General features: G+C 57.9%; 1 protein-coding gene across 2 annotated transcripts; it reads right to left on the reverse strand.

The window, feature by feature from the left end:
- Nucleotides 1-787: 787 nt before the first annotated feature.
- PGF (placental growth factor) lies at nucleotides 788-13,426 on the reverse strand. 2 transcript variants are annotated; one of them, XM_042987776.1, is made up of 7 exons: nucleotides 13,043-13,426; nucleotides 11,766-11,808; nucleotides 7,239-7,435; nucleotides 6,399-6,475; nucleotides 4,262-4,291; nucleotides 4,094-4,156; nucleotides 788-1,563 (listed from the first exon to the last, which is right to left on the reverse strand). In XM_042987776.1, the coding sequence occupies exons 1-7, from the start codon at nucleotides 13,115-13,117 to the stop codon at nucleotides 1,536-1,538; spliced, it is 513 nt and encodes a 170-aa protein (XP_042843710.1). In that variant the 5' UTR covers nucleotides 13,118-13,426; the 3' UTR covers nucleotides 788-1,535. The 2 variants fall into 2 exon arrangements, with proteins under 2 accessions (XP_042843710.1, XP_042843711.1); XM_042987777.1 differs by lacking the exon at nucleotides 4,094-4,156.
- Between the last annotated feature and the right edge of the window lie 1,676 nt (nucleotides 13,427-15,102).

The following is a 15,102-nucleotide window of genomic DNA, read 5'->3' on the forward strand; positions in this document are numbered from 1 at the left end:
CTGCCTCAGCAGGGCTGTTCCACCCCACCCCACCCCACCCCGACCGGCCTGTCCATGGCTTCCCTCCAAAGCCTGAGGCTGGCCCCTGCCCACTGGGTCCCTGTGGTTTTGTCCTGAGCCGCCTCAAGTGACAGAAGTGGGGAATTCCCCCTCCCACAACGCCACACACCATAAACACACACACGCCTTGCAGGTCGCGGGCAGGTGGGAATCTGGTAGTACGTGGTTTGGACTGAAAAAAGAAAAAAGAAAATTTTTCTCGTTTCATGCCAAGGTGTTCAGGAGAAGGCAGAGGAAGATGGGAGGTAAAAGGAAGAAGAAATCGGGCAGCATCTGGGAATCCCCGCCTGCGCCAGCAGCCCGAGCAGGCTTGGGATGCTGCAGCCGGGACGTCTGTCCCAAAGGGCTGGGAGAAGACTGGGAGCCCCCATTCCTCAGGGACCAGGGGGCCAGCACTGGACTGAGAGTGGGACGGCCCTGGGGGAAGGGGAAAGGGAGTGTGCTCTTGAAGGTGAGGGTGTTCGGAGTGGCTGGGGCCAGGGCCCCCAACTTTGAGGCCAAGATTACATCTTGGGAACCCGACGCGACGGGAGGAGTGGACCCCAGGGTTTTGCCTGAAGCAGTGGGGGAGAAGACACTCCAGGGTGCGGCAGGAGAGGCCGGAGCTGGCCCCAGGGCTGCCCTGAGCGCAGCCTCCCTCTTCCTGTCCTGCTTCCACGTTTTTGCCGTTGAGGCCCACTGCTGCGGCAGACACACTCCCCTGGGAAAGCTGTCTCCAGACTAGAATACTTTATTCAAGAGAATCTGGCTTGGCAGCCGGACAGCCACTGAGGGGCGGCTTGCTCCACGTCCGGCCTAGGGCCGCCTCTTTGCTTGTGTCCCTGAGAGGGGCAGGTGGTGATGCCTTGACCGTAAAGAACAATGTCCCAGCACGAAGCAGTGCAAGACGTCAGGACAGACTAGGGCGCGAGGAGTGGCAAAGGCCCCCAGGCAAGCATCGTTCTCTGGGGCTGAACTCGGCGGATCTCCAGGGTGCAGAGCTGCTGCCCAGAGGAGGAGGAGGAGGACGCAGAAGGACCCCTCCATCCCCGGCGTGACTTCCCCTCCAGCCTGGGCCCGGGCGACAGAACAGTCTCCTCCGCTCCTGCGGGGGCGAGGGGCTCCCAAAGCCAGCGCTGTTGGTCCACGCGGTCCAGGGTCGGAACAGGAGGCAGGTCCCATTCTGTCTCCTGCCCCGGGGAAGCCCACCGGGCCCTGGCGTGCCCCTCACAAAGCCGCGTCTGCGCGCTTCTCCCGCAGCTGAAACACACATGGGTCCGTGGCTGCCTTCTTTCTTTCTCTCACGTTCTGTTTAAGGCACTGAATTCCTGAGGGTCCTGTCCCTCCCTGCCCCTCATCCTGGAGGAAGCAAATCATTCAGCAGGGATACAATTGGCTAATAAATAGAGGGCAGGTGTCAGCAGGGAGGTAACTGAGAGTGTGACGGTAATAAATACAGGAGCCGGGTGGGGGTTGTCTCTCTTCTGAGGGGCTGGTTACCTCCGGGGAACAGTATTGCCGCACCTGCCAGAGACCAAACACAGAAAGGGGGTATCAGCACCCTGTGAGGGCAGGGTCCCTCCTATGGGAGGGGGGACAGGCCTGGAGGGAAAGCTTGGACAGGGAGCACAGGGAGATTGCAGCACTCCTGGGTCTCTGCTTGCACCGAGGCCAAGACGCTAGGAGTTACCCTTCACCAAGCACTTACCCACGTGCCCAGCCCTGTGCTAAGCCCTCTTTCATTGCCCTTTAACAACATCCCATGAGGAAGGCCCTGCTACCATGACCCTTTAGAAGACAAAACAAAAACAAAAAACAACTAAGGCCCAGAAAGGTTAAGAAACTTGCCCGAGGTCACACAGCTAGTCAGTGACAGAGCCAACTTTGAACCCAGGCTGGCTTCATGCAATAATGCCTCCGGTTACTCGAGGACCACAGTCTTCTAACAGGGGTACGGGCAACCCTAGATGTGCATGAAGATTGTCCAAGGGGTATGTGAGTATTGATGGTGTTAAGAGAATCGGTTTTCAGCCTCCACACGTCCTCTGCCTGAAAACTGCATGAGAAATTGCCTGAGGTCTGTTTCCCCACCACCTTGGTCACAACTGCCCCTCTCCCTTTAGGAAGGAAAGAAGCATCTTGTCCTTTCCAAATCCAGCTCAGTACTTTGCCCCAGGGTAAAACTAGTGGGGTGGGGACAGTGACCAAAAGAACAACCTGAGATATCCATGTAGGTGCTGAAAAAGGAGATATGGCCAATGACCAGGTAACCAAGGCTTTCGCAAGTCAAGTGGTTTCCAAGTCTTCGCTTTCAACAAAATTGAACAATTTAACCGAACTGTCAGCTCATAAGCCAAGAGAAGTAATTTTTGTTAGCAGATCACCTTGAGGCTTTTGGCAAATAACTTGGAAGGAGTTCAAATGATTGTATGACATCTAGTCCCATTTACTTCTTTCTGGGAGCATGGTTTCTCAACCTCTCCCTCTATTAAAAAATGAAAATGGAATTAATGCTGAATCCTGTCTCAGTCTGGCAGGAGGTAACATTCGTTAGTGGATTCATTAACTAATTAAAAAGAGGTAGCCACCATCATCTCATTGAGATGCATTCCCTGTAAGATTGATTATACTTTTATGTTTAACATTTATTAAAATATGACATATCTGTGCTGTTTTGATCAACTGGTACTACTAATAATTACCGTGATAACTTATTCCAGGAAAGGACTTAGTCTAGAGTTTTCTGTTCACAGGAAAATGAAAACAATTCAAATTTATACACCATTGTTATGGCAGATAAATGTGACAAGGGGACACATAATGGACTTTTGAACATTAAAAAAAATATTAAATTAGGGGCGCCTGGGTGGCTCGGTCGGTTAAGCGTCCGACTTCGGCTCAGGTCATGATCTCACACTCCGGGAGTTCAAGCCCCGCGTCGGGCTCTGTGCTGACAGCTCAGAGCCTGGAGCCTGCTTCGGATTCTGTGTCTCCCTCTCTCTCTGCCCCTCCCCTGCTCACACTCTGTCTTTCTCTCTCTCTCTCAAAAATAAATTAACGTTAAAAAAACAAAAAAACAACAACAAAAAAATTGGGCTGAAATTCTATGGGGGAAGCAGAATGGAAACACAGGTTCAAGTTAAAAAGAAGCAACGTAAACATGCAGCTATTAAAGCAAAGCGTTCACATTTGTTTTGAAGCGCGTGATGGGAACTCTTAGGGTGGCTGATTCTATAGGGTGTACCCAAAGATTTCTATAATGACTTTATTAAAACATTAATATTTATACCATGCCAGAAACGATATCCTATGTACCTATTTATACTTTTGATGAACTTCTGATTTTTCAAGTTCAATGTCAACTTAAAAAGAAGCGAGGGAGCACGTGGGCTTTTGAAATTCTCTCAGGAGATTCCCAAATGAGATGTTTGAGGACCACTGTCCTGGCAGATGGAGGAACGGGACACTTTCTATGTGGGGCTGCCGGGCAGGGGCTGGGGGCGGGGGCGGTGCACATGGACCACACTGCCGGCTCTTTCCCCAAGTCCATGCCTGGGCCCAAGGGGAAAGCGAGGGCTGCACACATTCAGGAGACCGGCATCCCCAGCACCCCTGTCTTCACAGGGCCACTAGGAAGTAGCCCCAGATGTGTTTTCAGTTGTGAGAATATTTTTCACTAGAATGGAAGCACTATAGGAGCAAGAATCATGTTGGTTTGTTCATGGAGGTACCTGGCACACAGTAAGTGCTTGGGAGATGTGTGTAGAATGACTGAATGTTCCCCTCCTTCTACACACAGAGGAAAATGAGGGTCAGAGAGGTCACGTGACTCGCTAAAGGCCATGAAGAGACTCAGGGCTAAGCCTGATGAAGAACCAAGTTCCCCTGATGCTTCCTGGGCCCTAGATTCCCTAGGAGACACTTGCCTGTTCTGCCCCAAGACTGCCCTGGCCTTGCCTTTCCCCTTCCCGACCACTGATCCCTGCTGGCAGGGCAGGGGCCCCCTCTGGCCCAGACTCCTTGCCATCCCTGGTCCCCCCCTCCGCGCACTCACAGGTGGCAGTCTCTGGGTCTCTGCTTCTCTCTCTTCCTCTTCCCCCTGCCCTTGGGTCTCCTCCTGCAATAAGCCAAAAGCGTCAAGACAAAGTGGCTGGGGGCCCCCATGCTAGGACAGAGGTTGGCAGGCCCGAGAATAGCCTGGAGCCCCAGCCAGGCCACTTACCTTTCTGGCTTCATCTTCTCCCGCAGAGGCCTGGGAAAACAGACAGAGAGACCAGGGGACAATCAGGAAGCCAGTAAGTAGGGGGCTCCCCGCCACCCAGGCACCTCTCGGACATCCAGCCCTGGTCCTGCAGTTAGTGTTGAGACCACCAGGGGGCAGAATGGAGCCAGTAAGGGAGGGACGGCCAGAGGTCTCTGGACTTCAGCTTCCACTCAAAGCTCTTGTGACCCCACCGCTAGAATTAGGAACCTCCTCTTGGGGCCCCTTCCCACAGCCTTGTGCACTCCTCAGCCTCTTGGCATCAAGTCTGTGGACTTGCGGGTTTGTTCTCTGCTGATTTTCTCTGTTCAGTTCCTTCCCTGGTACCTGCCCTTCCTCCCAGAGTGCATGCTGGGAGTTTCTGCAAGGACAGCGAATGAGGGGCAAAGCCATGGACTGGAGGATGGTTGCCACCAGCTCAGGATGCCTGTTGGGGCACAACGGCCACCCCCACCCTGGGGATGTATGACACTGCGGGCGACAGCAGGGGGAGTGCGTGAGGGGGTGACGCGAAGGGAGGTGAGCACGAGCCCCACAGTCACCAGGCATGTCCTAGTTCTGCCTCCAGGGCTGTGGCTGTTCGCCCAGAAGTGAGAAGAAAGGTGTCCCTGTTGCCCAACCCATTGGAAGGGAACAGGGCCTCCGTCTTTCCTGGGAACAGGGGTGGGGGCGTGGGCAGTATGGTAACAGTCGGCTTTGGGGCCGGGGCAATGCTGCCCCAGGCTGGCTGTCATCCTTAGGAGCCAGTGCAGGGTACCAGGGCATCTTGGTACCAGGGACTGCCTGGTCATGTCTCTGCCATCTTGGGCCAGTCAGAGACGGTCTGTGAGCCTTCGTCTCCTCGGTCTGCCTGCCCCAAAAGATTGGCTGTGAGGGCAGAGGTGACGTAGAAGGTGAAATGTCACCATCTGGCACTGTGCCCAGGAGGGTTCATTACTGAGCTATTGTTACATGACTAAGCCCTGGCCAGGACGGAAAGGAGGAAATGGATTGAAGCAGGGCCTCCAATAGAGGTAGAGTGAAGAGGGCCTAGAGCCTGGGCTCTGGTCCAAAAGGGGTGGCCCGAGTCCTGGACAGGAGGCAGGGCCCAGCCCAGGGCAGCAGTGAGGCTCCTGAAGAATGTGGTTATGGCCATGAGAGGCAGCATGAGAAATGGAAGGCTTAGGGATTATATAGGCTGGGGTTCCCTGACTAGCCTCAGTTTACCTCATTTGTAAAATGGGGATGACAATAGTACCTGCCTCCTAGGGTTGTTATGAGAGGAGGGACCTTGTCTGTCTTGCTCACCACTGTATCCCAAGCATCTAGGGCAGTGCCTGGCATACAGCAGGCACTCAGTAAATGTTTGTTGAATGAATGAGAAAACATTCAAGTGCCTAGTGTGGGGCACAAAAGAGGTGCACACAATAAATGGTGCCTCTCCCCCTGTCTTCTGGCCTCAGGTCAGGGCTCGGGACCTCTAGTCTGGTGCCTCCATCTATGTATGGCCCAGGGCACCAGGAGAATGGGTTCCAGCCCATTTCTCTCCTCCCTGAGCCTGGTTAAAGTGCCAGGCCTGCTGCTCCTGGTAACTAATGTTCAGGGTGCTCTGGGCAAAGGCAGCAAGACTGCTGGTTAGAGGCTCTGCCAGGCGGAGGTTGGCTTTAAAGAAAGCCACTGACTCCTTCTTTCTGCCACTTTTCTCCTGCCAGAGCGTATCCCTCTCTGTGCCCCTCAGTCCAGTCGCCCCTTCCCTGGGCGCCAGCCTGGCCTAGGACTAAGTCCAGGCTAGCAATGTCTTAGCCCCAGGCACCTCTTCCAGGGCTGTGGCGGCCCCCTCCCACCTCAGGGAGGGGGAGAGCGCACCCCCAGCCCCTCCAAGTCTGGGACGGACCCTGGCTTCCTCTGCCCCTGTGGCTTCTCAGGCAACTGTGTTCCAGCTGATGGGACCACTTCCCCGGGCAAAACTGGCTGATGCAGAGCATAGAAGGCAGCTGCCACTGGTCCCTTATTTCCTTCGTCTCCCTCAGCCAGGAAGACAGCGCGGAGGGATGGGCAGCCACTGGGCTGAGGCTCCCAAATGAGAAGGGCCTGTCCCTGCCGCTCCCCGAGGACCTACCTGCACTCGCAACGGACGTGCTGAGAGAATGTCAGCTCCACGTAGGAGGGCCGGTCCTCAGAGTGGATCTTCAGGAGCTTCCAGGAGAGAAAGGTTTGAGGCCGGGATTGGAGGATGGCCCCTGGGTTTCCAATAGTCTCTCCACCCCCTCCCCGGGAGCGGGACCTGACTCCTTGTTTGCCACCAGCCTTGGGATCGCATACTCTCATTGTGCTTTGAGTCGGGGGCAAACAGCCCTCCCACCTGCATGTGGATCTGAGGGAGGCCCCTGTCCCTCCTTCCCCGGGGCCACCAGCATGGCAATAGTGTAGGAAGAGAGACTCTGCTGTGGAGTCGGAGCGACCTACGTACAGTCTTGGTTCTTCTACCTGCTGAGCCGGTGAAATGCCAGCTCTGAACCTCAAGCCCTTCATCTGTGAAATGTAAATAACACTTGCCTTGAAGGATCGCGTGTTGAGGTAACAGAAGTAACATTTAGGAGCACCTAGCACAGGGCTTGGCCTTACTAGCAAGTGCTTAATAAACAAGGGGTGTGTGTGTGTGTGTGTGTGTGTGTGTGTGTGTGTGTGTGTACGCGTGCCCATGAGCACACACGCAAAGCTCAGGGCACCGAATGCCCCTGGTATACACGAGGACTGCTTGCATCTGAACAGGTTTCCTTTCCAAGCTCCACCAGACGTCCTTGGGTCATGGGGTAGGACCAGGCTAGAGCCCTTGGAGTGGGCTCCAAGCTGGGACGGGGCTCGGGAAGGGGGGAGCACTGTGCTGGGGTGGGGAGTGCCGGGGCCTCGGAGTCAGTTCCGGTCCCGGGACCTTGGCCTGCTCTCCTCCCCTCCCTACCTGCATGGTGACATTGACCGTCTCTACGGGCACGCAGTGCAGGTTCTCATCACCACAGCAGCCGGTGCAGCGCAGCAGGGAGATGCAGGAGGGGCTGAACATGTGCTGCACCTCACTGGGGTACTCCGACACGATGTCCACCAGCCTCTCTAGCGCCCGGCAGTAGCTGCGGCCCCACACTTCCTGGAAGGGCACCACTACAAGGAGGCACAGACAGCTGGGTCAAGTCAGGAGGAGCCTGCCCCTCAAAGGCCCAGTGCCAGCTCCCCAAGCCCCGCAGGGCCTTCCAGGTTCAGCCCGCACTCCCTCCTCCAGGAAGCCCCCAGCCTGTATGAGCTCTGTGCTCTGAACTCCTGACATGATGCCTCTGGGAGGACTGCTGGACCCCTAGCTGGACAGAAACCACAGTGGAATGGAGTTTCTCAGGGTCTGGCCCCTCTGCTCTGTTCTCAACGCAGGCACCCACATCTGCCGTGGCGCCCTTGGAACTTTGAGGAGCGTGTGTCTTGGGGGCTCCTCAGGCCCTCGGGGCCTTTCTCAGGCCTGATCGACTGCTTCCTTGATCTTGGGGAATTTGCAGAGAACAGTCAGTTCTGCATGACTGGCTTGTAGAGTCCCACAGGGAGGGTTAGCCTCCCCTTAGTCCTTATTTTCTGCCCCTCTCTGAGCCAGCTCCTCTACTCGGCAGCCAAGGCCACGGCCAGCAACGTGCGCTGTCCACATCACTCTCCATTTCAGTGGGACCAGCCCTCACATCAAGCTCGGCTGTATCACCATTATTCCCACCTTTGGGATGTGCTCTTTGTCCCCTTCCTGTTCCTAACCAAATAAAGCCCACTATCCCACCTCCTCTCCGGAGCCTTCTCCAACTTTCCCAGTATGAACAGATGTTCCTCCTTTGAGCATAATTTGGCCCCGAGGTTTTACCTTATCTTGGCCACTAGTGGCTCTTATCTCCTTTACAACCAAGTCGAGGCTCCATGAGGACAGGGACCCAAGCACCCAGTAAAAATAGGCTAGGTAATTATTGATTGATTAGATGACAGTTCACTGAGGATTATCAGGGACATCCCTGACCCCCACCACATCCTAGTGGTTGTGACCAGGATCTTTTGTCAGCTCATCTGGAATCTCTCAAAAGATGCTCCTTCAGGCGAAGGCCTGGGGCCTGGTCCCAAACAGAGGCTCCCAGAAAGTGAGTAGCCAGAGTTAGGAGACCTGGCTTCTAGTCCTGGTCCTATACTGGCTGTGTGACCTGGGGGAGGTCACGTAAACTTTCTGGGTATATCAGTTTCCTCAGCTGGGGAAAAACGAGAAGGCTGGGAATAGATGGTTGCTAAGGTCTCTCTCGGCTCTGACACATGGTTTGGGATTCTGTGCTTGCAACCCAGCCCAGCCTTGAGACTGTGGGCAGAGAAACATCTCTAACTCTGGGTCATCCTGCCCTATACCTGATGGTTGTCCTCAGCTGATGGGGAAGGACAGGGAAGCTGGATCACCTGGGGGACCCTGCAGCCTCTGCCCTAGAGCAACGGCCGCTCCTAGCAGCCCCTCACTTCCTTCCATGGCCTTTCCTAGGAGGTAGAAGGGGCCGAAGTCCATTCCACTGAGCCTGGAAGGCCGTGAGTCTCAGGGTAATCTCAGAGGAAAAATAAACTTCAGCCCTAGCAGGGGCCCTCGGGAAAGGCTGCAAGCTGGTGGAAAATACCCGAGGCAGTGTATCCACGTGGAGCTGGCCAAGGCGGCCACAGAGGCAATAAACCGTGCTTATCTGGGCGTCTGCTGCTGCATTCTGCCCTGTCTGCTTAGGGAGCACTAGGGGCTGGGCCCGGGGATAGGAGGGGGACCAGATGCCTGCCCTGATCCTACCCCTCCAGCCACGGGAATACTCTCCCTGGACACAAGTGGGACACAAGCCCCTCTCCCTGTAAGCGCCAGCCTTTGCAGTGCAAGGTCAGAGGAGCACCTCCCTATTGTAACTCCATGAGCACATGTTTAGTCTAAAATCCATGAGCACTATGTAACTCTGAATGTTTCACCTCTGCCGTGGACAACATAAATAACAGCAGAGGGACAGCCGGCTGCCAAAGCGCCACAGACAGCTCAGTCTCCTGCTCTGGCACCGGCCATCAGGGAGGGGGACAGCAGCAGAGAAGGGGCACCTCAGCCCCTACCGTTCTACGAACAGGCTCCCACCCCGCCGGGCGGCCAGGGCCACGGCCAGGTTAAGCAGAGCTGCCTGGGCCTTGGCGGCAGAAGGGATTTCCTTTCCTCGCCCCCACACCCCACCATGCAGACTACGTCATCAGGACCCAGGCTCCATGGGCCACATGACCAGACTGTGTAAGGGAAGGGGCGGGGGGGGGGGGGGGGCGGTGGCTAAGAAGGAGGCGGGCTTTGTCTGGTTTACCTGGCAGGCACCAGGAAAAAGGGCAATTCGTCCCTGGAGGCCACTGTCTGGGCACGTGGGAGAAACAGAGGGGGCTATGTGAGGGGGGTGGGCAAGGGGCTGGCTCCAGGTGTGTGGTGACCGCTCCCAGATGTGGGCTGAGCCCCTCAGGAAAGAGCTCTGCTCAGCTGCTCCTGCGAGCACTTCCTCTGGCCCCCTGACCTGCTCCGGAGGCGGGGTGGGGGTGAGAGGAACTCGAGGCTGTGGCTCGGTCAGTCACCTGGCCAGGGCTGGGCGGTTCCATGAGGCTGCGGCCAGGGCCGCAACTGGGCTCTCGGCGATCTCTTGCCAGCCCTGGCGGCAAGCCTCCAATCTGGTTCCACCTGCCTATGACCTGGGATGGAGGAGACACAGGAAGGGAAGTGTTTAATCCTGACAGCAAGCTCCTGGGGAGGGGCCGCAGAGCTGGGCTGAGCCGCCAGCCACCAGCCTGAGTTCGGCAGGTGTCCTCTCCCTGGCACTGGCGGGGCACACAGCCAGCCTGCCGAAAAGGGACACGCTGCTCATGCCTGCACGGTCATGAGCCACGGGGAAGGCCGATGCTACGCACCCCGACTTTGCCACATCTACGGGGGCGTGTCTGAGGCTTTAGGTGGCCCCAAGGACCTCTCTGAGCCTCAGGTTCTCCATCTATAAAATGGGGAGAAAATGAATGCCTTCCCAGTTCACAGCCCGTGGCCAGCGCAGAATTAGAGGGACTGCCCAACACGAGTGCCATGAATAGTAGTAGCAAAAATCAACGTCTACGGTTGCAAAGTACGGACCCTTCTGTCTCTTGTCTGATGTTAGCAGGAGAGGATGGCATTTTCAGATTGTGGTAACTGGGGTCCAAAACTCATGGTGTTTCACCTGGCCACAGTCCACGCTCCCTGGCTGATTAGGCTGATAGGATGACAGGGCAGTGGCCCTAATGAACTGACACTTCTAAGCCTCCTCACCCCTGGCCACGGGAGATGTGTACTCCTGTGTCTCCTCCGTGGGAGTCAGAGAATCCCACAGTCTGGGAAAAAGAACGTCGGATATCATGTAATCTAATGTTCCTATTTTACAGACGAGGAAAAGGAAATTCAGACTTCTTTGGTACCTGTTGCCGAAATACACTAAAAGCATCAAAAAGGTCATGGGGTGGAGACGGCTGATGGGTCCCTCCCCAAGTCCCAAGAGAATAATAATATTGTGCCAGAGCCAGCGGGCACAGCGGGGTGACAGGGAGAGTGTCAGTGAAGTTAAGGGCTGCTACCTCCCCCCACCTTTTCAGTGCCCAGGAGAGGCTGGCCACCAGGCAGACAGGGCCCAGGGGGAGGGTGTTCCCAGCTCTCAGAGGCTACCACGAGTGTGCGTGTGCACGTCCCTACACGCTCCCTCTCCCACAGCACGAGGGGAAGCCTCAGTAGCGATGTGTGGCTTTGCTGCACGTCTCAGAGAGGCTGGGAGGGAGGAGCGAGACAGGGGGCCTGGCACGGGCCTCCTGCTTTCTGCACGTATGTCCCTTTGGCAAAAGACACACCCTTTGAACATTCCCTCTTGATGCAACCCCGGGGGTGAGGAGCGGAGGGGCCAGGGAGGGCACGACTCATGTTCTGTCTGTTTGTAATCAATGGAAAGGCCTGGTCAGATCCCTGCAGCTCCGCCAGGGCTGGGCTTCTGGGAAGGTCCCCTCACCCCTCCCTAATCTTCTTGATGGCTTGCCCACGGCAACCAGCTCCTGGATCCCTAGTATGGCTCCTGGCACTCACCGCCTACACTGCCCTCCAAGACCCCATCTGCCTCCTTACATTATATTGGGAAGGGGCTCCGAGCCAACTGAACAAACCCTGGATATACTGGCCCCAGCCTCACTGTCTGCGTGCTGGGTGACCCTGGCCCAGGAATACACCTCCCTGGGCTCCTGGGTCACAAGAGGAGGATCTCTCAAGCCCTGCCCACTTTGTCAGCTAGGATGTCAGCCAGCTTGCAGACTCTCCCCAACTTCATACCAGCCTGTACCCATCCTTCATGCCAGCGCCTTAGTATCCTCTGCAGAGGACTGGGAGGGGCGGGCTTGGTGAGCACGTGCACCCCCAGCCCAGCGTGCTTACCTTCCACCTCTGATGAGCCATTCCCAGCAGACAAGGCCCACTGCTGTGGACAGAAAAGGGCAGAGATGAGGGGTCCACCTTGGGCTTCTGTGCTCTGGGGCCGAATTGACAAGAGCATAGAGGCCCCTCTGAGCTCCTTGCCACCCGCTGCACACGCTCTGCCCTGTCTCAGAGCCGCCTCTTTCCCAGTGCAACTAAGATCTCACTGGACCCTGCGTGGATCCCACCCTTTTCTCTGGCCTCAGTTTCCTCATTTGGATAGGGTGGAAGGCTACAGGCTTTTGCAGACCCTTGCCTTCTATGTCTCAAAGATCCTGCAACCCTTAGGGGTCTCCCTTCTCCCCAGCCCCAGGCCAGCACTGCTGGGCCCTGTGCAGCCCGCCTTGGCTGGGTGCCAAAACCCCGGGGTGGGGGTGGGGGGCGGGAGGAGGTGATCAGCTGGTGGGAGCCGAGGGGCTGGAGCGGGTGGCGCCATGAGCTGGTGCTGCCGGTAACGTTACACCTCTGGCCAGCCCTGCAGCAGGCAGGCAGTGGCCGGTAGTGGGGTTCTTCCGCCCCTGCAGGACTGCCCAGCCCACCCACTCCTGGGTTGGGGCTGGGGACTCCTGGGGCAGCAGGACAGTGCAGTGGGAAGGGATCTCATTGGCTTTGTCAGGATTTCACTGCCCAAGCTGGCTCCCAGCCAGACTCACCCAGCTCCTGGGAAAAGGGCCCTGTTCGCTTCCCCAGGCCCTGCACTCAGGAACTCTGACTGCCCACCCGGGAAAGAGGGCACAGCAGGACCTCTTGTCTCACCCTCAGCCCACCCAGGAGCCCTGGGCTCACCCAGAACCCTGGTGGGGGCAGGGTCCAGCCTCCCCACCAATGGCCTGTTCCGCTGGCTTCCCCTCCACCAGGCCAGGTCAGAGGTCCTGGGGGCGCCTGCCTGGTCATGGGGCCTCGACCCTGACCACAAGGCCAGGGACCCGCCTGGGATTAGTGGAGAGATGCTTTTAGCAAAGCCACCAGGGCTCCAGGGGCCAGACAGGAAACCTCCCTCCCTTCCCTGTGGCTTCCCTGCCCCCGCCAAGACAGACCCCGGAGCTTGAGTCTGGGATAGCCCAGCCTGAGGTCTTCTCCCAGAAGATGTGGTCCAGCCTGGCTCCTGGGGAGTGTGTGGACATCCATGGAGGTGCCGCTCCCAGGAGTGGGTCTGTGATTTCAGAGCCCCTGCCCCCAGTGCTGGCGGCTGGGAAGATAAGGGGGGGGGGCCAGGCCGGGGCTGGGATAGGTCTTACCTGGGGGGGCACAGCGGGCAGTGCCAGCCCAGCCAGGAGCTGCAGGAAGCAAGTGAACAGCCTCATGGCAGGCATCTTCTCAGACGTCCCAAGCCAGGAGGTTCCAAGGGAAAACCACCATGCTCGGCCCCCTGGGGGAGCCCCTGGCACAGGAGGAGAGGACCTCACTGCTGCTCCGAGGTCACCGCAGGTGGCCCGAGCATCCTCTGGAAGCCCCGGGAGCCTGAAGTCCGCAGGTAGGGCTGGGGCTGGGGCACCTGATGCGGAGCGCCGGGCGGGGCGGGGCGGTGTGGGGCAGGCGGGTCCCTGGGGAGGTCCCTTCGGGCGCCCAGCGCGACCCCAGGGCCTCTCGTGGAGGCCAGTGGAGAGGCAGCCTCCTCCTCAGACAGCAGCTCCCTTCTGGGACTGCAGCCTGTTGGCGACTGGGTTTCAAGGGCCGTGAGAGGGGCGGGGCCACAGGCCAGCCCCGCCCACCGTCGACGAGGCCTGGGAGCGGCCCCCTCGGGTGGCTGCCGCTGCGGCCGCGCGGACCCGGGAGCGCCCGGCCCGCAGTGCGCGGAAGGGGCGCCCCCGCGGCGGCCGCTCCCGCCCCGCCGCCGCCCAGCCCGCAGCTTCCCGCGGGACGCCCGCGACTCAGGCGGCACCCAGGGCCGACCCCGAGAGGGGTCGGCGGCTGCGCTCCCGCTCCTCTGGGCTGGCGTGGGTGCGGGCATCCAGGTAGTGGAGTGCAACATTCGCCAGGGAGGCTCCTGACTGTCGCGGCCCCGGAAGAGACTGCAACTCCAGACCCCTAGGAAGGCAGCAGTTTGGTCTGGCCTTTTACAGTGCCACCTATGCCGTCCCCACAATCCCCGGGGGCGAAAGGCTTGTTAACCTCATTTTGTAGATGAAGAAACTGAGGTTCCCAGAGTGCCCCTGCCGGTATACGTCGCGCATGTACATGCGCTCTTGAAAAGTGTGCGCGCGTGTGTTTTTGAGGAATTGACGGAAACAAAATGCAAGCCACGTGACTCCAGAACTGTGTCTGCACCCCAGGCACCATCCTCCTGGTCAGGCACTCAGACAGTAGGGCAGCCCAGCTGCGGGCACCTGGCTGAGGGTTCAGCACTGTTTCCTCCTGTGGGAAGGCAGTTTTCTCAGGCCGCTACATGTGGTTTGAGAGTGGCCTAGTGCAGCATTTCCTCCGGATCCCAGGAGACGGAAATCTCCGACTCAGCAGGGGTCTGCCTCTAGGGATCTGTGTGCGTCTGTGTGTGCACGCGTGGGCACTGGTGCGTGACTGTGGAGATCCACATGTGCTTTGGGTCCATGTGGTCTGCGTGCCTATGTCTGCCGTATGTATGTCCGAGTGCGGCTTGTGTGTGGGTCTGGTCTCTCATATCTCTGCATGCTTGAGTGATTACGTGTGTGTACGTGTCTCTTCTGTGTCTCCAGGTGTGTTTGGAAGCGTCTGAATGTGCCTTTCAGTAGGATTGGGAATTTGTATGCCTGCCTGTGTCTTTGCGTGTGGATAAATATCCAGACCGGCTTCTGTGTATGACTGTGCATCTCTGTGCATTTGTGTGCACCCTGCCATGGTCCTTGAGCGTTCATCACCCCACCACTCTCCATGCACAGCTCCCTGGCTGCAAGAACCCGACAGGATTCAGGGATTGGCCTGGGCCTGGGGCTGGTGGGCACTGTGGGAGGGGAGAGGCCTGGGGGGCAGCCCCTTACTGCTCACATTCCAGCCAAGAGCAGAGAGGCCAGGGCAGCCCCAGCTCTCACCCCAGTGACCTCTGTGTCCATTGCCTGCCTGCCCACCCACGCGGGGCTGCCGGAGATATTGCCTCCCTGCCTGGCCAAGCCCGGAGGTCCAAGAGCCAGGGGCCAGTCGTCCGCCAGCTAAGCGGGGGCTGCAAGGAACTTTCTGACGAGCTCCAGCATGTTAGGTAGGACTCATGGAGCTGACAGACTCCTTCCTGGGCCCAGGGTCATGGTGGAGGGTGTCTGGGCATTGCTGTGCATGTGTATGGGGGTGAGCAGATCCGTGCATGCCTGGATCATATATGTTTGTCCAT

The sequence above is a fragment of the Panthera tigris genome, chromosome B3 (genome assembly GCF_018350195.1).
Source record: "Panthera tigris isolate Pti1 chromosome B3, P.tigris_Pti1_mat1.1, whole genome shotgun sequence".
NCBI classification, from domain to species: Eukaryota; Metazoa; Chordata; class Mammalia; order Carnivora; family Felidae; genus Panthera; species Panthera tigris.